The 27,847-nt window shown below is 35.4% G+C and overlaps 1 protein-coding gene across 2 annotated transcripts in view; it reads left to right on the top strand.

Moving 5' to 3' along the window:
• Positions 1-27,847, top strand: part of ebo (exportin ellipsoid body open) — a 292,683-nt gene that overhangs the window by 215,444 nt on the left and 49,392 nt on the right. For both annotated transcript variants that reach the window (XM_090415530.1, XM_090415531.1), the window contains 3 exons: positions 7,823-8,012; positions 16,594-16,749; positions 20,307-20,421. In XM_090415530.1, coding sequence (XP_090271656.1) covers positions 7,823-8,012; positions 16,594-16,749; positions 20,307-20,421 — 461 coding nt within the window. The remainder of the gene's footprint in view (positions 1-7,822; positions 8,013-16,593; positions 16,750-20,306; positions 20,422-27,847) is intronic.

The following is a 27,847-nucleotide window of genomic DNA, read 5'->3' as shown; positions in this document are numbered from 1 at the left end:
TTAGAGGTTGGCAGGCAATAATGATGTTGGAAAACAGAATGCAATTAACAGTAAAGTGGCGAGTAGGGTTGACGACAAATGTGTTTGTGTGACTGGCTATATATTAGCGAGATTGAATGATATTGAAAACAGATGCAAGATTTGAAAAGTGAGTTAGTGAAGATGAGACAGATATGGAATAAAATGAAGAGTGGAGACGACGAAAACAAATGATGTTGGTATGAAAAGGGTCATGAAAGATCTGCAAATGGCATTGTATGGTGATTCAGTTATTAGAGGTGTGGTAAATGAGAAGATGAACAAAGTTTGTTTTCTGGGAGGTAAAATGAATAGTGATTGAGGCACTGGATATGAGGAGTAAGTGAGCAAAGGAGTTGGTAGCAGTAGTAGGGACAAATGACTCGACTGGGAACAAGGAGAATGTAAGATTGGATATCAGAAGGTTGTTGAGAAGGATAAAATATAATAACATGATAGGAAAAGTAGTCAATGTGTTGCCCAGGTATGACAGTGATGAGATGGAGGCAGAGAGCAAAAATTATATGTTAGCAGAAATGTGTGAAAATAAAGGAGTGCAGTTTGTTAATGTGTATAATGAGCTGGAAGGAAGAATTGAACTGTATGAGTGATGAACTGCATTTGAATGGTTTTGGTGTGAGTTTTGAGAAACTGCTGCAGGAAGGGAGAGTAATGAGTGCAGAGAATGAATCTGAGCAAGTAAGAAGTGATGTGTGTGAGAGAGTAAGGAAGGAGAGATTGAAGTGGGCAGCATGAGTGTAGAGAATTAGAGAACAAGTGTGCAAGACATACAGGGAAACCGGGAGACTCAGGATAGACAGGGAAACACAGCATGAGAAAGGTTGACTCTTCAAGCAAATATGAATGTGTATGTGTGTGTAGACAAAAAGGGATGACCTAGGATAGAGGGAAAACAGTCGAATTTAAAGAAGGTTCTGGGATGAGTAAGAAGAAAAAGAAATGGCTCAAGTAAAGTATGGAGAAGTCACATCTAATGAATGGTATCAGTGAAACTTATTATAGATCCAGGAATGAGCTGTTATGTTTGTTTATGAATGCCAGAAGTATGAGAAACAAGGGAAATGAAATGGTTGCATTGATTGGGTTCATCACCCAAAAATTGTTCAAATAAGTGAGACATGGTTGGATGAGGATGACACCTTGACAGGAATAGAGATGGAAGGGTATGATGTGTTTCGTGAGGATGGAAAGGATTAAAGGTGCCATTGATGATAGAGAAAGAGTTATGTTGATGCAAGAGGGAAATAATTCCATTGGTTTTGAGGCAGTATGGTATGAGATAGAGGTGAATAGAATGAAATACTTAGTTGGATGTTGTTATAGACCTAGTAATGTGGATGGTAGTGACTGAAATGTATAATCAAATTAGCCAAGCGAATAAAAAAAAAAAAAAAAAAAAAAAAGATTATTATGGGCGATTTTAACTATGGCAATATAGACTGGGATGATGAAATAGCAATTGGAAGTAAAGAAAAGGAATTTCTTGAGTTTTTGAGGGACAACTACCTCAGAGTAACAGAGGGCACATAAGGATTTGATGGTCTTGGATTGGATCATCTCATCAGAGGATGTAATTATAAATGAGGTGTGAAATCTCACTCCATTTGGTGAGAGGACCTCTGTGAGGAAATGGTATATGTGGAACTACGAAGCTGTTGATTATGAGAAGCTCAGCCAGCTTGCAGGTGTAGCACCGAATGAGGAGTTGACTGGAAAGGAGACCAATGCTGTTTGAGTGATATTCAAGAACTATTTAGTAGAAGCAATGTCTAAATGTATTCCAAGGGTCAGAAGGTTAAATAAGAAGAGAAATGTGATGAATGAAGAGATTAAGCATGCAATATAGAGGAAAAAGGCATTATGGAGAACATAAGATGAGTGGTAATAATAAATTCCATGAGGATTACAAAGAACAGGCAAGGAGGGTGACATGGTTGGTAAGGATAGCAAAAGGGTCAGTATGAGTAGCAGTTAACTAGAGTAACCTCTTTTACAATAATTAGGAGATGGATCTGTTTCCTAACCACTCATCTCATATACCATGAGGTTTATGACCCATGTGAGTGCAGCACAATTATTCCATGTACAGCCCATTAGATAGCCAGAGTATACAGGAAAGAACCTAATAACATATTTAGAAGACTGTTGTGACCCACATGGATCACATTTCCCCCACTCCCTCTAAATCTGTTAGTATATATGCATAACAGAACAAATTTTTCTTTCTCTTCCTTTTCTTATGTCAGTTCTCTCCTAGATAGTTCCTCCAATCTTAATGGTTTATTACTATTTGGCTGAGAGAATGACCTGTCTCCTGACTAACTTTTTAGTTACTGCTGTGTCCATTTGATAAGTTTGTTTGCAGCAAAATAATCTGCTTTCATCAAACAGTAGCTCTGCCTGTATCTACAATAGAATATATTGATGACATATTCAACTGATAGTAAATCTAGATTTGCTTAAGATTACTGAGTATAGACCAAGTCCATTTAAACGAAAAGAATCATTTTACATTTTTTTTTTTTTTTTTTTTTTTTTAATGGTAATCCTACACACATGAGAAAGATTGTGCAGCCTATAGTATATTAACACTTAGATAGGCATTAAGTAGTGGAGAAAAAGGAACTTTATTAATATTGGTTTGTGAAGACCAGTAGATTATATTCTTTGGAATATACAAGAAGGAATTTTGTTTTAAAGGCTGCACTAGGGTGAATGAAGAAAGAGAAAGAAAAATTTGTTCTGTGATGCATACATGCTAACAGATTTAGAGGGAGTAGGGGGGAAACATACAGTAAATACTTGAATACACCAATAAAAGAATGGAGTCAGTTAATTAAAGAGATCATTAATCAACCTAATTAAAGCAGTGCCAAGAGTAAAAGAATTTGTATGCTGAAAAGATGACTCATGTTATGGCAAGAAAGATTGTAGGTTGAGTTATCCCAAGAAGATATTGTCTAGATTTGGATCGCAAGTAAAATGGAAAGAGAACAAGGCCAGAACCCTGTTGAAGAATTGTTTCGAAATCAGATAGGATGTTGTAGATCTTTGAAAAGTTTTAGTAGATTTGTTGAATAATGTTAGGTTTAGAATATCTCAGAGAATTTAGTCATCAGATTTTTCATTCTTAAGTCAATCATGCTGTCATATTTTCTCTCACCATAAAATAAATAAGATTGAGAGATTACATGGAGAGATACCATTTCGGTATCCAGTGCAGCCTTAATTGCATTGTCCTAAGGACTATGCCCGGTAGAAATTCTTGTATCGGTTTTTATTACAGCAGTAAAATATTAGAATTGATTAAATTTAAGTGTCAATCATTTCATTAAATCATCACTATCTAATAACAGTATTTAAGTCTCAGTGTTCATTCTCTTTTTGGTTGTATTTCATGCTGTTTAAATGAAGAGTGCAATTTCTTGTGCTTGAGATTAATGTTATACTCTTTCCTTGTGTCATTTACTACAATGATTCTATCACAGAATTGTGATTGAGCCATCATGATAAGTGACTTAGCTGAGTGTAGGTGATACTTTTTTTTTTTCTGCAACTAATAGAAACAGTTATTTAAATACCCTATCAGATAGTGTTCTATTGGTCCAAGATAACTCAAAGACTTCCAGAACTGACAGGAGATTCTGACCCAATGTTGGACTCATCTTCTCATAGTATATGTATCATTAATGGATGTCTCCTCTTAGATGTGAACAAATGAGAATAGGCTGCCAATTTGAGACCATAACAGATAATGCTGGCTAAGGTGTCATTCAGATATGCAAGCTACTGGCTTATTATCATCAGAGAACTGAGACAAAGTGAGAAGTCGTCTACAAATAACCTCAAATTCAACATAACTGAAGATATGAATGACAGAAATACCATGTCTACAGTTAATGTTACTGAAATAACAAGACTTAAATAAGTCTACTGGCTTGGTTGGCCTAGTGGTTAGCGTATCTGCTCTCCACCCAAAAGGCTGGAGGTTCAAATCCTGCCGTGGGCATGGAGTTTGTGATTGTCTCTGAAAATACTAGTAGTGGTGGTAGTGGTGGGCAGTAGATGATGCAGTTCTCTGTAATTGGTGGATTGAGTGGTGGAGACAGGGTTGTAGAGTAGGTGCCCTCCCTCGATGAGTCTTTGAACTCCTTGGAGTGGTCACGTAATAATAATAATAAATAGGTAAAGGCTTTTTAAATAATAATCAGATTGTTCTATTGTTGTTATTGTATGGGCACCGCCATGGAGCCCGAAGACTCATCACAGAAAACCCACACTATTCACACAATCTATCATACCTCTTCTTTGAACCCATTAACAGATAAAGCACTCGCAATTAACTCTGGCAACCCTTTCTACTCATTCACGGCTCTCCAAACAAAACATCTAGTTACACCCCTGCTCACCACACCTTTATTCAACTTCCAGGGATGACCCCTTTTCTCACCCCTGCAGCCAAGTGCTGAAACATTTCCCATTCATCAATCCTATAAAACCTTTAAGCAACTTAAACGTTTCTTTCATATCCCCTCTTTTTCTCATATCAACTAACTTCTGCAATCCACACACCTTCAACCTATCCTTATAGGGAACATTCCACAGGCCACTCACCTCTGAATCTTCTCTGCCACTTCCTCATCCCCAAGAAACCCAGGAGACCAGACTTGAGCACAGTAATCCAAATGTGGATGTATCAAGGCATTATTAAGAGGAATAACTTCCTTTTCTCTACTTGTTAATATGTTCAATAGCCAAGTAATCATGTGGGTTGCCATAGCAACTTTAGCAGTATGTCCTATAAATTTTAATGCTCTGTCTACCACAACCCCTAAATCTCTAGCTTCATCTATTTCCTGAAGTACAGTGCGATCAATGTGATACACAGCTTGTAATCCATTTATCCCAAAATGCATAACTTTACATTTCTCCACATTAAACTGACATCCATTATCTTTGCCCATACTGACAGCCTGTTTAAATTGTCCTGCAAGCTCTTCACATCATCTTGATTAACTATTACTCTACCTAATTTTGCATCATCAGCAAACAAATGAATAATTCCTTTCAGATTATTTCCTATTTCATTTATGTGTAAATTAAACTGCTATGGTCTCAGCACCGAACCTTGCAGCACACTACTAGTCACCTGTTTTCGCCTTGATTCTGCTCCCCCCCATATACCACTTTTTGATATCTGTCCAGTAGTCACGCTCTTATCCACTTAACCAGTGTCATATCCACCCCATTTGTTCTAATTTACATAACAGTTCCATGTGGTATTCTGTACTTTTTGCAAAATCGAGCAGAATCATCGTGTAGCCATTTCATTTATCCAAACCTGCTGCTACTCTATTATAAAAAGACAGTAAATTACTAAGGCATGACCAACCCTTCAAAAAGCTATGTTGCCCCTCATACAGCATATTTTTATCTTCTCATTCTTGAATTCTCTTTTTTGACCAATTTTTCCAATACTTTTACAACCACACCTGAGATACTGATTGGTCTATAATTTGCTACTGCAGTCTTAGAACCTCCCCTATGCAAGGGAATTATTTTGCCTTCTTTCCCCCCTTGGAACTCTACCATAGCTGAGACTTAAAGAGCTTAATCAGAGGCATTGTCGCAAAACCCGAACTGATATCCCAAAGCTGTATTTACATTGAGATTCTGTATATTCTAAAAACCTCAAATTCATTCACCTCTGTTCCTACATTAGTGTGTCACATATGTTAAAGCAGTAACCTCACTAGGATGATATACCCTTGCAAAGTGGTCACTCAGTAACTCTACTATGTTATCTGCCTTTGTCACTTCATGACCATCATCACTCATCGAAGTTAATCTCCCATAGTCATTCTTCCTCTTACTTGCCACGAAACAAGGGACTTCCTTTGGCCTGCTTGGCTATGTTGTTCTCATAATCTGATTTTGCCTTCCTTGCCATGCTTGTCACCTTTCTTGCCTGAGCCTTGTACTGTTATGAGTTTGCTGGTCACCTTTCTCTTTATATACCTTCCACAGCAGTTTCTTCTTCTGCAGCTTGTGCTTAATGATATTACTCATTCATCTAAGTCCTACCTGGTTAAACCCTCCTTATCTTAGGTATATAATTTAATGTTGCTTCCTCTAGATGACCCTTAACTATTTCTCATGCACTACTAACATCCTTGCAGTGTTTTATACCATGGCACAGATTTAAGCTTCTTCCTAAGCTTATCATAATTACCTGCTGTGTAGTTTCATGTATACTCCTTCTTGATAGAATATGCCTCATGTACAATCTCCCATGTCAAGACCACATGGTCACTTTCTCCAGTTGGAGGCAATGTGGTCACCTTGGTTATGGATAGCTCTTTAGATCCTATGACCAGGTCCAATACTCTCACACTTCTAATCTTCTCCATCACATGCTGCCTCAAGTAACATGACTAATATCGTGAATTTTTGCACTAGTGAAATAAGATTTTGTTACACTTTCATTAAGTACTCCCCTGATCACTGACTCTATATTTTCTCCTTGTTTTCTTGTTTGTTAGCTCAGTCTTTATTATTACTTCGGGCCACCTGCTTCCTTCTCTTTTCAGTCCTGCTAATCTCTTGCCGCTTCTGCAATTTTTCAATTTTGCTCTTTGTCCTGTGAAGGATAACATTCAAGTGCACTATTTCTTTATTAATGTCCATTTTGTTCTCCTCTATTTTTCATGGCTGCATATTTGCCATTAATAACATTTTCCATCCTACCATTGGTGCTGTTCACTTGACTAACATTTGCTTCTCAACCAACAGAATCAGGGTGAATCAGGACAGATGAGGCTATCTCTTACATAAATGGAATATGGCAAATAGTCCTTACTGTGACTTCCCCCTTTGCCATTTCCACAGCAATCTGCAGGAGATACATGAAGTGTCAAAGGAGGCTCTGGAGTGGCTTTCAACATTAAACTATAGGTATTATTTCTGGAAAATTTCCAATTTACTCCTCTAAATTAAATATTAATGTTTAGGGCCATTTTGCCTATTTTTGTTTAGGAGCACCTTTTTATGATGCCATTGGGACATTTAGGGCATTACTGATCTTTTAAAGATATAGATATATATGAAGAGTATAAGAAGGGAATAAATTTGTTTATACCTTTGTAGGATGTTCCTGATTGGTCTTCTTATTAGTGGCATCTGGCATATGGCAATATTACTGAAGTATGAATGAAAGGAGGAGGATTTGAACTATAGTTTAACTCTGCCATAAGAATACATACTTGCACACATGCATTTGCTGCATTCTTGTCAACTAATAGGTACTCACTTTTGAAACGTTTAATACACACTCTCTCTCCAGTTTCAATTTCCTTCCACATATCCTATAATTTTCTCGATGAATACATTTCGCACATGCTGCACTTTACAAAATCTCGCCAATTCAAATAACATGGTCTTTGCCACCATTGCTCTACCACACATTGGTGCCATACTTAAACAAAAAAAATTAAGATCACGTGCATGTTTTTGAAAGCGCTGTGGTTCACAAGCAATAAGTTGCCAAATGAAAATAATACATTGTAGAGAATACTTCTTCTGTAATCATATATGAAAGTTGTTGAACTAGAATGTTTTCTGTTTACTATAGAAGCCAAACTGTAACTGAAAAATCAAGTTATTTAAATAATTTAAGAAATTTGGTTGCTAAAATCACTAAATTGAATTAAATTGATTTAAAGTTTATTATTTGAAACATATTACAAAAACATTATGCTGAAGAGAACTTTAATTTTGTTCTTAGGCTCAGCAGTTAATCTATAGAGCAATATCTAACATACTATTATTACCATGGCCTGGGATTGCAGACAGTGAACAAGAGTGGGCCACTAGATCATCTCACCACCAACAGTTTATCCAGACACTTACAAAACCATTACGACAGTTAAGGGCAACTTCTTCTTTTGGTGAGGACAAACAAGTGCAAGAACAAGGTCAGTGTTAAAATTCATTACAATCTAATTCCTGTACCATCGAAATGTTTTTTTTTTTTTTTCTCTCTCCAATACATTGAATTATTCATTAATCATTTAGTTACTTGATATCAGCCTGATGCATAGTCTTACTGCCTGACAAAGGCCTTATCCAGATTTCTCCACTCTTCTCTTTCATGGGCCATTCTCACTAAGTTGTTTTCTGCTATTCTTATGGTCTGATCTCTCTCCATCCTGTTCCTCTGGATCTCTTTGCTCTTCTTAAGAATGTAAAATATTGTAAGAACTGCCTATCTGTCATCTTTCATTCTACATGGCCAGTCCAGTTCCACTTTATCTGTTTGGCTTTTTAATAACCTTAGCAATTTTTGTAATTTGCCTGTGAATTTTTCACTTTGTGCCTTTTATTTTCCAAAATACTTCTCTCTCGCTTGCCCATTGGCATACTCTAAATTTTTGTCAGAAATCAAGTTTTGGCACTGTATACCAATGTGTACAATATAATAGAATTCAGTTGCTTCCTTTTAAGAGAGAGAGAGAGGGGGGGGCAAACCGTCCTTTATCCACTTGCCCAATCTCCAGTGATCATTTCATGCTTTGGTTACTCTGTATTGTATTTCTAGGCCTTGTCTATTGTTGAAGGGTATTATTTGTCCCAGATAAGTACACTCTGCCACACATTTGTGCTGATGTCATAACAAGATAGGAATTTTTAAGCTATTAGTTGTGATTTTTTCTTTTGTAAAATTTTATTTGTTTATATCTATTAGTCCAGAAGGTCCTCTAAGAAGATGGCAATATCATCAGCAAATTGCACTTTTCTTAGTTTAAGATACTGATACCTTTGTTAGTCCAGTCAGGTTTTCTGAACACTTCTTCAAGTTTGGAATGCAAATATCAACAGACAAAACAAAAATCATGGCTTTTAAAGGACCATTTCCAGGCAGAAGTAAAATGATTGAAAATAAAATTTTAGAACAAATTAACTGCTTCAAATACCTTTTGATGTGCTGTATCATATTACAAAAGAAGTTGATATTGACATCAAAATTTCAAATTTTCTAAAGATAACAGGAATGATCAATAATATTTTCAAACCTAACCAAGTTCAAAAGCATATAAGAATATGAATTTATAAAGTTTTGGCGAGACCTTCTCTACTACAGAAGTGAATTATGGCCCATAAAAAAATGGAGAAATTAAATTCCTGCGAAGGACAGCAGGCCATACTCTCTGGGACAAAAGAAGCACAGAAATACATAAAGAACTAAAAATGGACTCTCTATTAGACAAAGTATATGAATGCCAGAAAAAGCGGATTGAACATATCAAAAGAATGGACAGTTCGAGACTACCCAAAAAAATACTCGGTACCACCCAGTTGGTGGATATAGAAGTCAGGGATGACCAAGGAAAAGATGAAAGAGGCTGGAACAGGCCACTGGGCCTAAGTCCCCGAAAGGATCGTGATAATCAAGTGTAAGTGTAAAAATTTTAGGGCTGTTGGTCATTAGGCAATTTGGAATTTAGCCGACCAAATTGTATTCTTATTGGTTAAACCAAAATATAGAATGATGGTACAACATTCCAAAATTTCATGCCGGCTGGGGCATCGCCCAGTTAAACAAGACCCCGTTGTTTTTGCCAGGGAACCAAGGCGAACAGCGAAGAGTCAGCTACTGGAACAAATCTGAAAATAAACCCCAACTCAACATCACCAGAGTTAAAGATCGGTACTATCAACGTAAGAAGCCTGAATGGCAAAGAAATGGAGCTAGCTGAGGAATTAGATAAGTACCAGATCAACATAATAGGGGTGACTGAAACAAAAAAGACCAAAACTGGTGAGATCTTTCTGAGCAATAAATACAAAATGTTATATTCAGGCAATGACAATCAAGGAAAAGGAGTAGCCATAGTATTCAACACAAAATACGAGGCTAATCTTCTTGAATGGCAGTCAGTCTCAAGTAGAGTAATGTGGGCAAATATGAGAATGGGGAACTGGACAATGAGACTTATTTGTGCCTATGGTCCCACAGAAGGTTCTACTAAGGTAGAAGTGGAGGAATTTTTTGAGGCTTTAGAAAAAGCAACTGACACAATGAAAAATGAAAAGTTGGTCCTTGTTGGGGATCTAAATAGCAGAGTAGGAAATGATTGTGAGACATACAAAAATATTTTGGGAAAATTTGGAGAAAAGAGCAAATCTAATAATAATGGCAAATATCTGTTGGACTTCTGCTCAGGACATGGACTGGTTATTACTAACACCATGTTCCAACATAAAAATGTGCACAAATTCACATGGAGAGAAGAGGCTAGGAATAAGAAAAGTCTCATTGACTATGTTATTGTTGATAGTGATGTTTTCTCCCTGGTGCAGGACACCAGAGTGTACAGAGGATTTGAAATTGGAAGTGATCACTATTTAGTCTTGAGCAGGATAAAATTGAATTTCATATTGAAAAGAATAACATGTAAGAAAGTTTTAAAGTGAATAAAAGTTGAGCAGCTCTCAGATGTGAGCTGTAGACTAAAATACACAAAGATTATTGAAGGAAAAATGAAAGAGTTTGAGAACAGGAATCAAACCTTGGAGATTCATTGGCAAACTCTGAAGAAAACATTGATTGATTCTGCCAGAGAGGCATGTGGTGAGGTTGTTTGTAAGGATAAAAAAATCAGAACTCCCTGGTGGACACAGGAGGTTAAAGAGGCAGTGAAGGAAAAGAAGAAAGCATACCAAAAGTTCCTGTCAAATAAGTCAGCTTGTGCTCTTAGAGAATATAGAGACAAATGCAAGAATGCTAAACACTGTGTAAAACTAGCTAAACAAAAGTCATGGGAGGAGTTTGGCAAGAATATAGAAAATAAATATCAAGAAGGTGGCAAAATATTCTGGAGGTTCTTGAAGAAGCTTAGGAATGGAGGAAAGATTGCTGTAAAAGGAATTAGAGATGATAAAGGTGACATGAAAATGGGAGAAAAAGATATCCTTGAAGTATGGAGTAATTACTTTGAAAACTGCTAAATGAAACAAGCAGTGATGACAGCACAGTGGTAAAAACCACTGACCAGGCATGCAGTCAGGAATACATATCCATACTTGAAGTAGAAAAAGCCATCAATGGCTTGAAATGTGGAAAGGCAGCAGGAGTAGATGATATTCGACCAGAAATGCTGAAGTATGGTGGTATAAGAGTCTTACAGTGGCTGCACTGCATAGTTCAGAAAGCCTGGACAGAGGGACGAATTCCCGATGATTGGAGTAGAGCTCTCATAGTACCCATATATAAAAAGGGAAATAAAACTGCATGTGAGAATTACAGAGGTATTTCCCTATTGACTGTTCCTGGCAAGATCTATGCAAGTATACTTGAGAAACGGTTGAGAAGAATTGTGGAAGAAAAGCTTGGTGAAGAACAAGTTGGATTCAGGCCAAATAGAGGCTGCCAGGATCAGATCTTCACTTTACGACAAATAGTCGAGAAAGCATGGGAATATAACAAAGATCTGTATTTAAGTTTTGTTGATTTGGAAAAAGGCATATGACAAGGTGCAAAGAGAGAAGCTATTCAATACGCTGCAGTTATATGGTGTCAATGGGACATTATATCAAACAATACTTAGTCTTTATTTGAGTTGTAAGTCAGCAGTTAGAATTGAAGGAAGTACAGGAAGATGGTTTAATGTTAAATCTGGTGTGAGACAAGGATGTACATTATCCCTCTGTTATTCATTATCTATATGGATCACATTATGAAGGAAAGTGGTATTAAACTTGATATCAAAATTGGAGATGTTAATGTCAGCTCTTTGCTTTATGCGGATGATGTTATACTTCTAAATAAATCCGCTACAAGTCTTCAAGATTCTCTGACTAAATTGAATAGCTCTTGTAATAGATATGGTATGAAGGTCAGCAATAAAAAGACAAAGACAATGAAAATAGGCAGAATCATTGAAAATGTCAACTGTGTTGTGAATGGAGAACCTGTGGAACAAGTAAAACATTTCAGCTATTTGGGCACGATTTTTACTGAAGATGGTAAATTAAATATAGAAATAGACAACAGAATCAGCAAAGCTGGTATGGTGGGAAGTCAATTGAATAAATTCATATGGAATAAGAGAGAAATTAGTCGCAACACTAAATTAGCTGTATACAAGACAGTGTTCAAACTAGTTTTAACTTATGGGTCTGAGAACTGGGTCAGAAGTAAAACACTTGACCAAAGACTAGAGACCGCAGATATGAGAGTCCTGAGAAAGATTATAGGCGTGAACAGATGGCATCAATGGCAGTATCATATTAAAAACGAGGATATTAGGAAAGAACTTGACATTGTCAGCATCCAGGAATGCGTTAGCAGAGCTAATCTCAGGTGGTATGGTCACTTAAACAGAATGGGTGAGGAAAGATTAGCAAAACAAGTGTTCTCTGCCAGGTTGGCAGCAAAACGACCGAGAGGAAGACCAAGATATAGGTGGATTGATACGGTACAAAGTGCTTTAGACGATAGAAATATAAGATCTGATAATGTTGGAGTCTTGACAAGTAACAGACTGATTTTGAGGAAAATTGTAGATAGGAAATTAATAATGATGTAATTTTTTTCATGTAGTACTATCATATCCTGTACACCCCTTGAGGGTACATGGCAGGAATTTGATGATGATGATGATGGTCATTTTGTCTTTCTTTCTTTCTGCACAACCAACTTCTTGACTTTTTGCTGTAAATCATCATGCTTTTCAAGGATTTAAGCCTAGAGTGGCCTGTTCTGATCTTAGAAGTCATTGCTAAATCTCTTTAGAGGACGTCCTGGTTTTCTTTTCCCTATTGTTTGTATTTTAAGGATTTTTGGTAATCTTTCTGTTTTCATTCTTTCACCATGCTCCATCCATTCATGTTTATATTTTTTAATTTTTTCTATTACTGATTTCTGGTTTAATTCTTCCATAATTTCTTTTGTGATCAAATAGAGTATATTTTGCAGTTTTTCTCATAAACTTCATTTCAGCTGTTATTAATCTTCATTTGTCTTTTTGTTTTATTGTCCACATTTCACTTCCATACAATAGGCCTGGTAGGGCTAATGTATTGCATACTTTTAGTCTGGTTTGTTTTTGAAGTAGGTTAGGTTTAAATATAGAATTAATTACACCTGCTATTATTTTAAATTTTTAGGTTTGTATCTTTTTCATTTTGATATGTAATCATGCATCCTAGTTAGTTAAATAGGATGTTCTATTTAACTAACTGTTAAATAGAACATCCTATTTTAGAACACCTGTTCTAAAATCTTATCTGTTGCTGTTTTAGTTATTGGATCTTGTCCTTTAAAGACCATCTTCTTGAGTTTTCTATTGATATTATCATTCCATAATCTTTGGCTGTTTCATTTAAATTTAAAATATCTTTCTGTAAGTTAACTTCAGAATTTGCAATTATTATTTGGTCATCTGCAAAAAAAAAAGTTTAAGTTCACAGTCAGAGAAAGTTTAATACCTTGATGGGAATTTTTATTCCATTTTATTATTATTTCATTTAGATAAATATTAAAAAGAGTTGCTGAAAGCGGAAGTCTCGGATATGATACCTCATGATTTAATCTTATTTGTATTTGAATTATTTTCATATATAATTATGATAGCTTTCAGGATATTATTTGGTATTTGTCTTTCTTTTTAATATGTTAAATAAAATGCTTCTTTTAACTTTGTCAAATGCTTTTCAAAGTCAATAAGTGTAATATGTGTTTCTAAATTGTATTCTCTTATTTTCTCTATTATTAATTTTAGGCAAAAGGCAGGGTCTATATATAATCATCCTTTTCTAAATCCATTTTGTACTTCTAAAAGAAAGCTTTCAGAATATTTTATTAGCTTATTTAAAATTCTGCTATATATTTTATAACAGGAATTTAGAATACTTATGCCCTTTTAATTTTTAGGGTTATCTCTACTACCTTTTTGAAAGATAGGGATCACTATTGCTTTTTTTTCATTCTATTGTTTGGGTTACTTGTTGAACAGGTTTTATTTAAGAATAATAAGTCTTTCTTTGAACCTTATTCAGAAGATCTTCTGAAACGATGGCAATATCATCAGCAAACTGCAGTTTTCTTAGTTTCTTAATATACTGATGTCTTTGTTTTATAAGTTCTACTACAGCATCTAAAGAGTAGCATGGACTATGGAGTCAAATTCTTTTTCATAATCAATAAAAGAATATGTGGGAATTTGTTACGTTTTTCAATAATTTGATTTACTGTATGCAAGTGATCCATTGTAGTTTCCTATATATGCTCATATAGCTGGTTTGTTTCTAGTTGTCCAGAGATTATGATTAGAATAACTGATGATCAGCTTAGTTATGAGAAATAAGATGCTGATTGGGCTGTAATTGTTTATATCTGATTGCAACTTTTCTTTCTTCTTTCTTTCTTAATCTTTCCCTTTACAGTATCGAGAGTTTCTATTCCTTATAACCGCAACCGTTATATGAGGATAAGGTGGTTGCCCCCTATTGCCTCCTGATGTATCCTATGTCTGTAGAAGCGTTATGTTCTCAAGGCCGTTTGCCCGCTTGCAGGAAGAAAAACACCAGATAAACTGAACTAGGGGAAAAAAAAACCTAAAAACCTGCAGTCCATACCAAAGACTGGCTAACTTGGCTATGTCTGAGAAAGACCCTAAGCTCCTCAAGTCAGCGACAGGAATTGAACCCAGGACACTCCTTTCCTGCATGTGGTTGCGAAGTGCATAGTACTCTTACTTTCAATAATACTGAGATATCCAAGCATGATCAGATTTCTCTACTCAGAGTGACCTGCACCTCTGATCTTTCCTGGCACAACCACATTTCAACTTGGTATACTTTTTTTGCACAATAAACTACTTCAGCAAACCTTCACAGCTGTTAACTCTATACAAAACTCCCAGCCATGGAATGTTGCTCCCATATTTAGGTTGGAGCACCAAAATCCTTTCTAAGATTGCTCGATTCAATCTAGAGAAGGACAATCCAGCTAATTAATGATCCTCTCTCACAGACATTCAGTTGGTCTTGTGTCTCTTCTACAGATACTTTCATGGACAGTTGTCTGCTGAATTGGTCACATTATTCCTTCACTCTTCTCCAAAATCATTAAAACAAGAGCCACTGCTAACAACACCCTTTTACAGTCCATCTTGAAATTCACAGAACTAACTTCACTGCCTCCTCATTCATCCCATCTACTTCTGTCCATTGGAACAGTTTCCCCCACTCTGCCATTCCCAAAGATTACAAACCCTCAGCTGTTCAAGCAAAATATGAACAGATTCCTCCTTTCTTCTTGCCTACACATGGCACTAATGTGCTATATGTCTTGTGGCCTTTCATCTGTGGATCAGATAAAAAAAAAAATAATAATAAATCCAAACAATGTTTACATGATTAGTCATCCATGATATTACTCATTTAACACCTATCTTATTTATTTGATAATGCATTTTGTCACCAGTAACTGATCCTCTAGGTCTCTAACAACATCCCACTATGTATTTGATCTTAGTAGACTTCATCTCATATCAGATGGCTTTAAACTCATTGCCACATGGAAAACTGTTATTAATATTACAATCATAGCATCTATCATACGGACTCAAATCCAATATCAACAGACCTTCTCCTCTCTCTTATCCTTTCGAAAAGTTCTGTACCATTTACAGTTGATACCAGTTAGTATATTTGCCGATGATATCCAAGTAACACCAATTCCTACAATCTGAGGCCTCAAGCTGTGCCTTTTTGTTCGTGATACTCTTGGCATTTATGTACAGATATGTTACCTGCATGCTTTTTTCTGTACTCACTTCTGTAGTGTGCATGACCCAGTTGAACAACTTTCAGATTTTTTATCTAGCCTTACTTGTGTAGACATCCTTGCCTGCTTAATAAGTCTGAACCAGATGAACGCACATTCTTTCATCAATCATTTTCATAGTAACATATTCCTATCATTAACACAGTTGCATAACGTAGTCACTACTAGGTGCCATGCTTCCCTCTGACTCACTCATCACATCCAAAAACTCATCTGTTCCTTCTGCACAGCCTATGCATTGAATTTTTGCCATCATAGTCCTTAATGCAGTCCTATCATATCGAGGTAATGTGCTAACAGTACATTACCCAGATATGATAAGACTGCATTACTTTCTCACTCTTCACTCTCTTTTCTTTCCACAATCCTTTCATATCCTCTCATACTGAACTTGTCACTAGTTAAATCTTTCATACCTACAGAATTACCATATTTTTACTTTTCTTTTCTGTTTTTCAACTGTTTGTTATATTTTTTATCTTGATTATGGTGATATGACAAGAGACATAGTTGCAGTATATTGACAAACATATCATACAAATTCACACTTTTAAATAGCTTAGTATTTATATTACAGAGTATTTTTTAATCCTGATAATTGCCAAACAATTAAAGATATTTTTAAGAAAATTACATTTTATATGAAAGATTTTCTAGAAGTAAATTGAGTTAATTCTGCATTTCTTTTTATTTACTTCATTTAGTTAAGCCTGCTCTTAAATGGACAGTCCGTGTCTTGCGAGATTTGGTAGACAATGTAAAAGCTTCAACAACAAGAACAAAGCAGGTGTGTTACCAAGGTTTACAGGAAGTGGTTCAGACTGTTGTATCTCTGTTTCCTCTTTATATTCATCATCCTGGTAAGTTTAGTTCCATGAACTTTAATCAACAATTTGTTTTAAATTTTTCACTAATTTTTAAGCAAGAACTGCTCTAAGGTATGGAGTAACTCTTGTTTAACTTTTTTTTTTCCCCGCAAGTAACTATTCCAACTAACCAGTGAATTTCAGTATTGCATTGTATATCATGGTTAATTCTTTTATTACCGAGTTGTTCTGCCATGTACCACTTATCTGAGAAAACAACGTTGGCTCAAATCCATCATTGACAGTAGGAACTTTATTAGGTCCATTTTAAAAACACAAGGCCATAACTTCTTGATATTTTCTTTCAGCCCCTTTTATAATGCAATAATAAATAAAATTTTCTCTGACTTAGTCTAAGAATTTCTTAGAATTTCTAAATTACTTTATCAATGAAAGTCTTCATTCAGTTGGAATCAAGAATTATAGTTTAGGGAAAATAAAATAAATAATAAGTGACTGTGGGAGGATATATACCAATGTCTAAAATAAAACTGAAATATATAATTACTACTGTATTAACAACCAAATGTCTCCATGGAATCTTTAACACTCATTGTGGGTGGTCTGCACTAATCATTATTTACACATCTGTTGTACTTCTTAAACTCATTTACTGATTCCACCCTTAATAACCCAGTCCACATATTTATTTTAGCCACATATTTTATCTAATTATAATTGTATTTTGTTACAATTATAATTAGATGATTGGGTGAGTGTGGAAAAAAAAACGATTCTGTGTAGAGTTGTTCATATCTGCCAAATTATTCATAAAGATGAGTTAGTTTAGCTGAAATTTGTTAAGTGCATAAAATTTATCATCAGCCTTCTATGGTGTCAAGACTTGCTGTGGAAGGTTCCAGTTGTACATTAATTTTTATTTTTCTTGGCATGAATATGAAACCTAAAGGAAATAGGGAAGAGTTATTTAAACTCTGAAGAAATAGATTTGGGTGGAAAGGTGTCCTCAGATTCCAAGAAATTAGGTTTCCTCTTTTGCTCAGGGCATAGCTCTCTCTCTCTCTCTCAACAGCTATTAACTTTATTATACTAATCACAGATTCAGTGCCATTCTCGCAGTTAGTTTTTTTGCCTCTAAGAGCTTTCTGAAAATACTCAACTCAGTTGCACAAGCTGAAAATTTTACCATGAAGTGAAAGTAGTTGAGTGATTAATTTTGATATTCTGAATATTATTCCATGTTATCCTTCAGCTTTTAGGAATTAAAGTTACATATTAACATACTTAATCCATTTTATATGCATTTACAGTGTACATATATGCAAATTTAATTATAGTTTAAAAATCTGCTTATAGAGTATCACTGATTTAAGCAAAACAAAAAAATCACTAAGTATAGTAGAGTTTAGCTTGCCTGAATATTGTTATTTCTTACAAAAAATGGCCCAATGGAATTGTCTATCACTGGCAATATGAAGAAATGAATGTAAATCTGAATGTGAAAAGCAGATGTTTAATAGCAATAGCAGTTACAGCTTGCTAGGTGTATTCATATTATTAAAAGACGTATCCTTCATAAGCATATGAATTTGCAAGCCAATAAAAGTACCTTCAGTTTTGCATCATCTGCTCTTGAAAAATTGTATTTTGTTCCCACATTATGGTGATGGTTTCTATCATATAAAATACAATTTTCAAAAAAAAAAAAACTTTCAGGCTTCACAATAGAAGAATGCAGAGAATTAATCTTCTAATAGCATTATTGAGCTCTGTTATTCTCATGCCTATAAAAAACAATATTTTTTTAAGCTGAGCTTCAGAAAATATTGTAATTCCTCATGGTATGCAATAACACATTTCAAGTAGTTAGAATAAGCAAAGCTAATGTGGGGAAGCCAATTTAAATGTATATCGAAGAAGATGAGTATGCTAAGATGGCTATATGCCTGTGGAAACCAGTAACATACATCATGATGGTGAATTCAAATCAGTTTCAGCATATGGATCTGAGAGTTGAATTAAGTGTAAAGCAGTAGCTTGATCAAATATTGAGATGACTGATAAGAAAACTTGATGAAGAATAAGGAAATGAATGGTTATCAATGGCAGAACCATATTAAAAACAGATATTAGAAAATGTCTTTTAAAAAAGAGCTAAGCAGAACTAAACTTATGGTGTAGGCATTTAAATAGAGAAGTTGAGATGGGTATGCTAAGAAATAACACATTTGAAATAAACATCAATCAAAAAACACTGAGTCAAAGTGGTGTTTGCATTCCTCAGTGATAGACTTCCTGAATTAAGAGTGTCATGAGTTCGATTCTAGTTGCTGAGTAGAGGACCTTTTTGCTGACCTGGTTGGCTGAGTGGTTAGCATATTCACTCTTCAGCCAAAAGGCCACAGGTTCAAATCCTGCCATGGGCATGGATGTTTATGATTGTCTATGAAAATGCTAGTGGTGGTGGTTGGTGTGGATGATGTGGTTTACTACAGTTGGTGGAGACTGAGAGTTGTAGAGTAGGTGCCCTCCCTCGATGAGTCTTTGGACTCCTTGGAAGTGTCACATGATAATAATAAAAGGACGAGAGGAAAACCAAGATATAGATAAATGGACTGCCTTTAGAAAATAGAACAAGGAAACAAAAGCAATTTGAAAGAAAATTCTGACAGGAAACTAGTGATTAAATTTTGTTTAAATCATAATCTCTTGTACATGCCTTGAAGATACATTATATCAAGTGAATGTACTGTTTACTTTAATAAATATGCATAATCTCTTCTGGTTCCCATCTGCCATACGGCCACGGGAGAGTAGTTATATGCTACCATTCTAGGGAGAGATGATTATGAGCAAGGTGGTTTCCCGTTGCCGTAAGTATTTATGACTGTAACCTGTGGGTTCACGGGGCCGGTTTGCTTGCTTGCGGATTGAAAAACCCCAGATAAACTGGCAGAAAAAACCCTGCTGCCCACGCCCAAGACCGGCTAACTTGGCTATGGCTGAGGAAGATCCTTAAGCTCCTCACGTCGTAGACGGGAATCGAACCTAGGACACTCCTTCCCCAGGCATATGGTTGCGAAGCGCAAAGCCACTAGGCTAACCGCGCGGACAATATGCATAATAAGTATTTAAAAAGTTATATTGATTGATTAGATAGCTAAATGGGTGTGTTTTATTTTGACTTAAGTGAGGCAGAAGTCTGTGCTCTTCCAATGTTTACTGCTGTTACTAGTTACAAATGTAATTATTTTTAATTTTGGTATACCCCTACCCAATTTTCTAACTCTTAGACAAAATATTCCCACCAATTTTTGGTGCTTACTGCTATGTCAATCATAACATCATTGTCCTCACCTAGTTTTCCACTCATCTGCCTACATCCCATGATAATGCTTTACTAGACATCAACTTTACTTATAAGAGACTTAATGATATAAGCATTTTATAAGATTACTCTTTTTTTGGAAAATTTTCATGAAGCAGTTATATTCATTTCTATTATTTTATTTATTTATTTTAAATTTTAAATAACCTTCATTAGAATTATTCTGTAGTAATATTCCTATTATATCCTTTACATCTTTCAGATGTTAGTGAAGATATTCTGGATTTCTTTCTGACCTTATTTGTTGTGCTGAGAGCACAAATGGGTCTCCCATTTGCTGAGCAAACAATTCAGACTTTTCTTGGATTGTTTACTAGGTAAGAACTGTAGAAATTATGAATTTACTTCTACTTAAGCTGAAAATTTGGTTGCAATTATTGTATGAATTAAAAATTTTTAACATGTTTATACCAGACACAACCCAAATTGTATTGTTCAGTACTCTGCAACGGATCAGGATGTAATGAATCATTGCATGTGGTTTCTAGAGAACTGCTTGTATTTTAAAATTTTTAAGCTTCCATATTTTAATCTTCATTAATCAGATATGCACCTTTTGCATATGGCCAGCATGTCTGAGGGAAAGAATACACACATGTAAATGGATTTGTTATAGTCAAATAAATATCCAATAATTTATAGTTGTGATATTATTGATGGTGTAATAAATTTCTTTGTAGGGAACAAATTACATGTCATCTTATAAATTCTAGTTACATGTGTGAATCTATGAAAGGCTTTGTTTTGAAAAACGTTTATAAAAACTTTTGTTTATAAAACAGTTGGATTCATTTTTATGTACTAAGACAAATCTTTATTTGCAATGAGTGAAAATATCTTTCCACTCCCACCCTTCCCACACACTCCTCAATACTTTTGTAATATTTTCTATACCATGAAGACAGTTCACAAATATTAGTTTTATGGGAAAATTCTACTGAATTTTTTGAAATTTGCTGAAAAAAATTTTAAATTGACATGTCATATATATCGCAGAATGTGCAAAAATGACTAGGGCAGAAGGGCTTGTTACAGGATCAAGCAAGTTGCTGCCAGGATATGTAAGTGTATGTATGAATACATTATCATGTAAATTTAATTGGAAGATGGATAATTTACTACTAATTGTACATGTATGAGGCACATCCAGAAAGTAAGGTCCAGTCAGGAATTTAAAAAATGGTAGAGAAGAGAAGTTTTATTATGCGCTGAAATACCTACGTATATACTTGATTTTTCCACAGAGTCACCATTGGCTTCCAGGCATTTATGCTATCTTGGTACCATCTTATTCATATCCATGTCAAAAAAGTCTTTCACCAGTGAGTTAAAGCACTGAGATGGGAGCCACCATTTCATATGCAGGAACAAGAGGTAGTCACTGGGTACAGGGTCAAGGCTGTAGGGTGTGGGGGGGTCAAAGTTCTGAATTTGCTGGACAGTTTTGAGCTGCAGTGTGAACTAGTACATTGTCATGCAAAAGCACGGTCCCTGATGACAACATTCCTCGTCTTTTGTTTTGAATTGCCCATCTGAGTTTCTTCTGTGTTTCGTAATACTCATCAGCATTAATTGTGGTTCCTCACAGAAGAAAATTGATGAACAAGATCTGTTTTCGGTCCAAGAAGATGGGCCATCATTTTTTTTGACCAACAGTGCCTATTTGAATTTTTTTGCTTTTGGAGATGATGAATGGTGCCACTGCATTGATTGTTGTTTGGACTCGATATTTGTGTACAAAATCCACATTTCATCACCAGTCACAATATGAGAAAGTTCATGTGCTTAATTTTCATAATGCTCTAAACATTTTTGAGCTGATTCTGCTCATTACTGTTTATGTGCAACGGTCTGCATTTTTGGATCCATCTGCCAAACAATTTCTTATACCTCAGCTCTTCTGTTACATTTTCATGAATGACTGAGTCTGAAACTTCCAGGAATTCAAAAGAAAGTTCTGTGATTATTGAATAATTCTCAAGAAAATGAATGTTTACTCTTTCTGCCAAATCATCTGTCAACACACTTAGTCGGCCACTGCACTCCTCATTGTGAACATTGTTGCACCTTTCTTTAAACAAACGACACCATTGCCTAACCTTGCTGTTAGATCTGTAAACCTTACACAATTGTCAGTGAATTTCTGCAGCACTGTTATTTTCTGCCAATACAAACCATATCACACACCACGAACCTTGCAAATGGCAGGATTTTTATCATAATACCCGTTATAAATTATTGTAGAAGACAACAAATGATAACGTGATGACAGTAAAATGCTCAACAGCTGGCTAATGAGTGACTGTATGCTACCACGCATGCACAACCTCTCTCCCTCATATCTTATTTGATGGTAAATTCTGAACAGACTTTATTTTCTGGACATGCCTTTTATTTCTAAAGTAATAATCACAGTCCTTATTGAATAACGTATTACATCAAAGACTATTTTAGTATTCTTAGTTATAAGAGTTAATAAGAATCAGAGTTTGTGTCCATCTTGTCAAAATTAAAGTCTTGCTTAAAAGTCGAACTTAAATAATTGAAAGAATTTCATGTAGCTTGTAAGGAATGTAGAGAACTCACTAGGTGTTATCAAATATCCAGTTCTCACCTTCTGTGATGCAGTTCATTACTATGTATCTTCCTGGATAACGAACAAATAAGCATAGGCTGGGAATTTTGCACTTAGCCACCCAACTTGCATTCTGTATTGGCTTAAACTACACACAAAGTAGAATATTTTTATAACACTAATGCACAGAAAGACCATATAGCCTTAACAAATCAATGTCATGAGCAGGCAGGGGGAGCAAGAGTAAAGTAATTTGTTGCTGGAAGTTTTTGGGGAATATTTCAGGTGAAAGGCTGTACCAGAGAACTGAGGTAGATGAAATGAAACATGAATGGGGATAGCGTGTTCCGTGAGTCAACAGTCCAATAGGGAAAGGATGTTCAGCAGCTGTTGCTGATATTATTATAGGCTCAGCAGAAATGAGGAATGTGATGGATGGCAGGTCTGCAGAACTGATGTGAGACGGTGGCTGTTGGGGGGGGGGGTAATTAGTTGTACTACCTTCTTCTGAACAATATCAAGAATTTTGAATTTTTAGACAGGTAAGTTGAAGTTGCTATAGAACTGGTATATATGCCAGGAAAGGCTAGGAGTAATAGGCTGAAAGTTGAGTATGAGTGTAGTTAGCAGTACTTCAGGACTATTGCTTGGAGAGTTTAAATAAATAGTGAGTTGCATGGTCATGAGTAGGTTGTTGGTAAACAAGTCACTTATGACCCTGAATTGATGGTTAATGTGTGTTTCCTGAAATAAATTTTCAGACTCCATGGAGATGGTCCTGTAATAATTGTAAAATTATATAGGGGAAACAAAGGAATCCAGGGTGCTTAAGGGTCAAAACTGTATAACTGAGAGTGGACCTCCATATAGCCTTTAAAGGAATGTGGAGAACCGACCAGGGCTTCTGACCTAATGTCCAATCCTTACCTTCTCGTGGTGCACCCTATTAAGTATCTACCTGGATACTTAACAGGATACTTAACTACTGAACGGAGAATGGGCTGGCAATTTGGGATTTAGCCGACCAACTTATTGGTTAAACCACAATATTAAATGATAGTATAACATGATAGAATTTCATACCGGCTGGGGCATCGCCCAGTTAAACAAGGCCCGTTGTTTTCACCAGGGAAACAGGGTGAACAGCGAAAAGTCAGCTACTGGAACAGATCTTAAAACACACCCCAATTTACTATCACCAGAATTGAAGATCGGTACTGTCAACATAAGAAGCCTGAATGGCAAAGAAATGGAGCTAGCTGAGGAATTAGATAAGTACCAGATCGATATAATAGGGGTTACTGAAACAAAAAAGACAAAAACTGGTGAGATCTTCCTGAGCAATAAATACAAAATGTTATATTCAGGCAATGACAATCAAGGAAAAGAAGGAATAGCCATAGTATTCAACACTAAATATGAGGCTAATCTTCTAGAATGACAGGCAATTTCAAGTAGAGTGATGTGGGCAAATATCAGAATGGGGAACTGGACAGTGAGACTTATTTGTGTCTGTGGTCCCTCATAAAGTTCTCCTAAGGTAGAAGTGGAGGAATTTTTTTGAGGATTTAGAAAAAGCAACTGACACAATGAAAAATGAAAAGTTGGTCCTTGTTGGGGATCTAAATAGCAGAGTAGGAAATGATTGTCAGACATACAAAAATATTCTGGGAAAATTTGGAGAAAAGAGCAAAGCTAATAACAATGGCAAATACTTGTTAGATTTCTGCTCAGGACATGGACTGGTTATTACTAACACCATTTGCACAACATAAAAATGTGTGCAAATTCACATGGAGAGAAGAAGCGAGGAATAAGAAACTCATTGACTATATTATTGTTGATAGTGATGTTTTCTCTCTTGTACAGGACACGAGAGTGTACAGAGGATTTGAAATTGGAAGTGATCACCATTTAGTCTTAAGCAGGATAAAATTGAATTTTATATTGAAAAGAATAACATGAAAGAAAGTTTTAAAACGAATAAAAGTTCAGCAGCTCTCAGATGTGAACTGTAGACTAAAATATACAAACATTATTCAAGAAAAAATGAAAGAGTTTGAGAACAAGAATCAAAGGAGATTCAGTGGCAAGCTCTGAAGAAAACATTGATTGATTCTGCTAGAGAGGCATGTGGTGAGGCTGTCTGCAAGGATACAAAAATCAGAACTCCCTGGTGGACACAGGAAGTTAAAGAGGCAGTGAAGGAAAAGAAGAAAACATCAAAAGTTCCTGGCAAATAAGTCAGCTTGTGCTTTTAGAGAATACAGAGACAAATGTAAGACATCTAAACACTGTAAAACTAGCTAAACAGAAGTCATGGGAAGACTTTGGTAAGAACATAAAAAATAAATATCAAGATGGTGGCAAGATATTCTGGAGGTTGTTGAAGAAGCTCAGAAATGGAGGAAAGAGTGCTGTTAAAGGAATTAGAGATGATAAAGGTGAAATGAAAACTGGAGGAAAAAGATATCCTTGAAGTATTGAGTAATTACTTCGAAAAATTGTTAAATGAAACTAGCAGTCATGATAGGACAGTGATCAAAAGCACTGACCAGGCATGCAGTCAGGAATACATATCCATACTTGAAGTAGAAAAAGCCATCAAAAGTCTGAAATGTGGAAAGGCAGCTGGAGCAGATGATATTAGACCAGAAATGCTCAAGTATGGAGGTATAAAAGTTTTACAGGCTACACTGCATAGTTCAGAATGCCTGGACAGAGGGACCAATTCCCAATGATTGGAGTAGAGCTATATATATATATATATATATATATATATATAAAGGGAAATAAAACTGAATGTGAGAATTACAGAAGTATATCCCTATTGAGTGTTCCTGGTAAGATATATGCAAGTATACTTGAGAAACGGTTGAGAAGAATTGTGGAAGAAAAGCTTTGTGGAGAACAAGCTGGATTCAGGCCGAGTAGAGGCTGTCAGGATCAGATATTCACTTTCCGACACATAGTTAAAACGTCATGGGAATATAACAAAGATCTGTACTCAAGTTTTGTAGATCTGGAAAAAGCATATGACAAGGTGCAAAGAGAGAAGCTATTCAAAACGCTACAGTTGTATGGTGTCAGTGGATCATTACATGAAGCAATACTCAGTCTTTATTTGAGTTGTAAGTCAGCAGTTAGAATTGAAGGAATACAGGAAGATGGTTTAATGTTAAATCTGGTGTGAGACAAGGATGTACGTTATGACCTCTGTTATTCATTATCTATATGGATTACATTATGAAGAAAAGTGGTATTAAACCTGATATCAAAATTGAGATGTTAATGTCAACTCCTTGCTTTATGCAGATGTTGTTATACTTCTAAATAAATCTGCTACAAGTCTGCAAGATTCCCTGACTAAATTGAATAACTGTTGTGATAGATATGGTATGAAGGTCAGCAATAACAGGACAAAGATAATGAAAATAGGCAGAAGCATTGAAAATATCAGCTGCATTGTGAATGAATTTAGGCACGCTTTTTAGTGAAGATGGTAAATTAAATATGGAAATACTCATATTTGTAGATTTAGGGACTCAAAAACACACGTGTTGAACAGATTATTTTATTAATTACAAATAAAATAAACTTGACGTTTCGACCTCTATATCGAGGTCATCATCAGAAGAATACAACTGTATGCAGAACCAAGCTACATGCTCATGCTTTCTATATCAGTAAGCTAAATCTACGCAGATAATAAATCTTTTTTCTAGCCTGACCTCTAGTGATAGAAAAGAAAAACAAATGAATAAAAAATATAAAATAAAATAAAATAAATAAATAAATAAATAAAAAAATTTAAAAAAATGTGTAACCCTAAAAGAAAGAAATATGGAAATAGACAACAGAATCAACAAAACTATTATGGTAGGAAGTCAACTGAATAGATTTATATGAAATAAGAGAGAAATTAGTCAAAACACTAAATTAGCTGTATACAAGACTGTTCAAACCAATTTTAATTTATGGATCTGAGAGCTGGGCCAGAAGTAAAACACTTGACCAAAGACTAGAGACCACAGATATGAGTCCTGAGAATGATTAGGGGCGTGAACAGATGGCATCAATGGCAATATCATATTAAAAACGAGGATATTAGGAAAAAAACTTGACATTGTTATCATCCAGAATGCGTTAGCAGAGCTGATCTCAGGTGGTATGGTCACTTAAATAGAATGGGCGAGGAAAGATTAGCCAAACACGTGTTCTCTGCCAGGTTGGCAGGAAAAAGACCCAGAAGAAGACCAAGATATAGGTGGATTGATACGGTAAAAAGTGCCTTAGAAGATAGATATATAAATATAAGATCTGACAATGTTATAGCTTTGACAGGTAATAGATTGATTTGGCAGAAAATTGTAGGTAGGAAGTTAGTAATGATGTAAATTTTTCATGTAGTACTATCATATCCTGTACACCTCTTGAGAATAAATGTCAGGAATTGGATGATGACAAAGGAATCCAGTTCAGTCCTCTTTAAACTTTTCCTGTTCAAAGCTTCTGCAGTGTGTGTGTGTGTGTGTGTGTGTGTGTGTGTGTGTGTGTGTGTGTGTGTGTGTGTGTGTGTGTGTGTGTGTTGGGGAGAGTTATAGACCAGTTAAATTTCTTGCTGTGTTTTTATTTTGGTGGGGGGGTAGATCCTAATAGGTTTCCTGATGTTGGATAAAGCAAGAGCTTTAGTTATCTCACAAAATGCCAATGTTCTCTTTTGTGTGTATTCTCGCGAATTGGCAAGGGTTCTTATTTTTTCCCCTCCTGATTCCTATGACAGTGCCTTTTTATGCAAGCTGATCAAATTTGAAAATCTGACAAAGAATATACCAGTTTGGGAAAAAAGGTTACTAAAAAACCATTCACAAAATCTTAATTGTGTTATTGTCATATCAATGGAATATTCATTTGCATATTTAAGTGAGATTTCTTGTAATCAGTGAAATATATTGCTTTAAAAAAAAGTTAACGTGCTTCATTAAAAATGAATGGAACGTTATCAGTACATTAATATACTATTATATTAATTTAAAGAAACATCTAAAGAATGTTTTCTTTGCACTTTACCCTCTGATAATTGTGAGGTTAACCTTTTTAAAACTTTAAATTAAAGATGCCAAGAAATTATATTCTTGGTTTAATCCTTTATCCAAGTGTAAGCAAAG

Source organism: Typopeltis vanoorti, chromosome 3 (genome assembly GCF_054136105.1).
Source record: "Typopeltis vanoorti isolate ZY-2024b chromosome 3, IOZ_Tvanoo_1.0, whole genome shotgun sequence".
NCBI lineage: Eukaryota > Metazoa > Arthropoda > Arachnida > Uropygi > Thelyphonidae > Typopeltis > Typopeltis vanoorti.
Note: the sequence above shows the minus strand (reverse complement) of the source record. Positions and strands in the feature narration are given on the sequence as shown.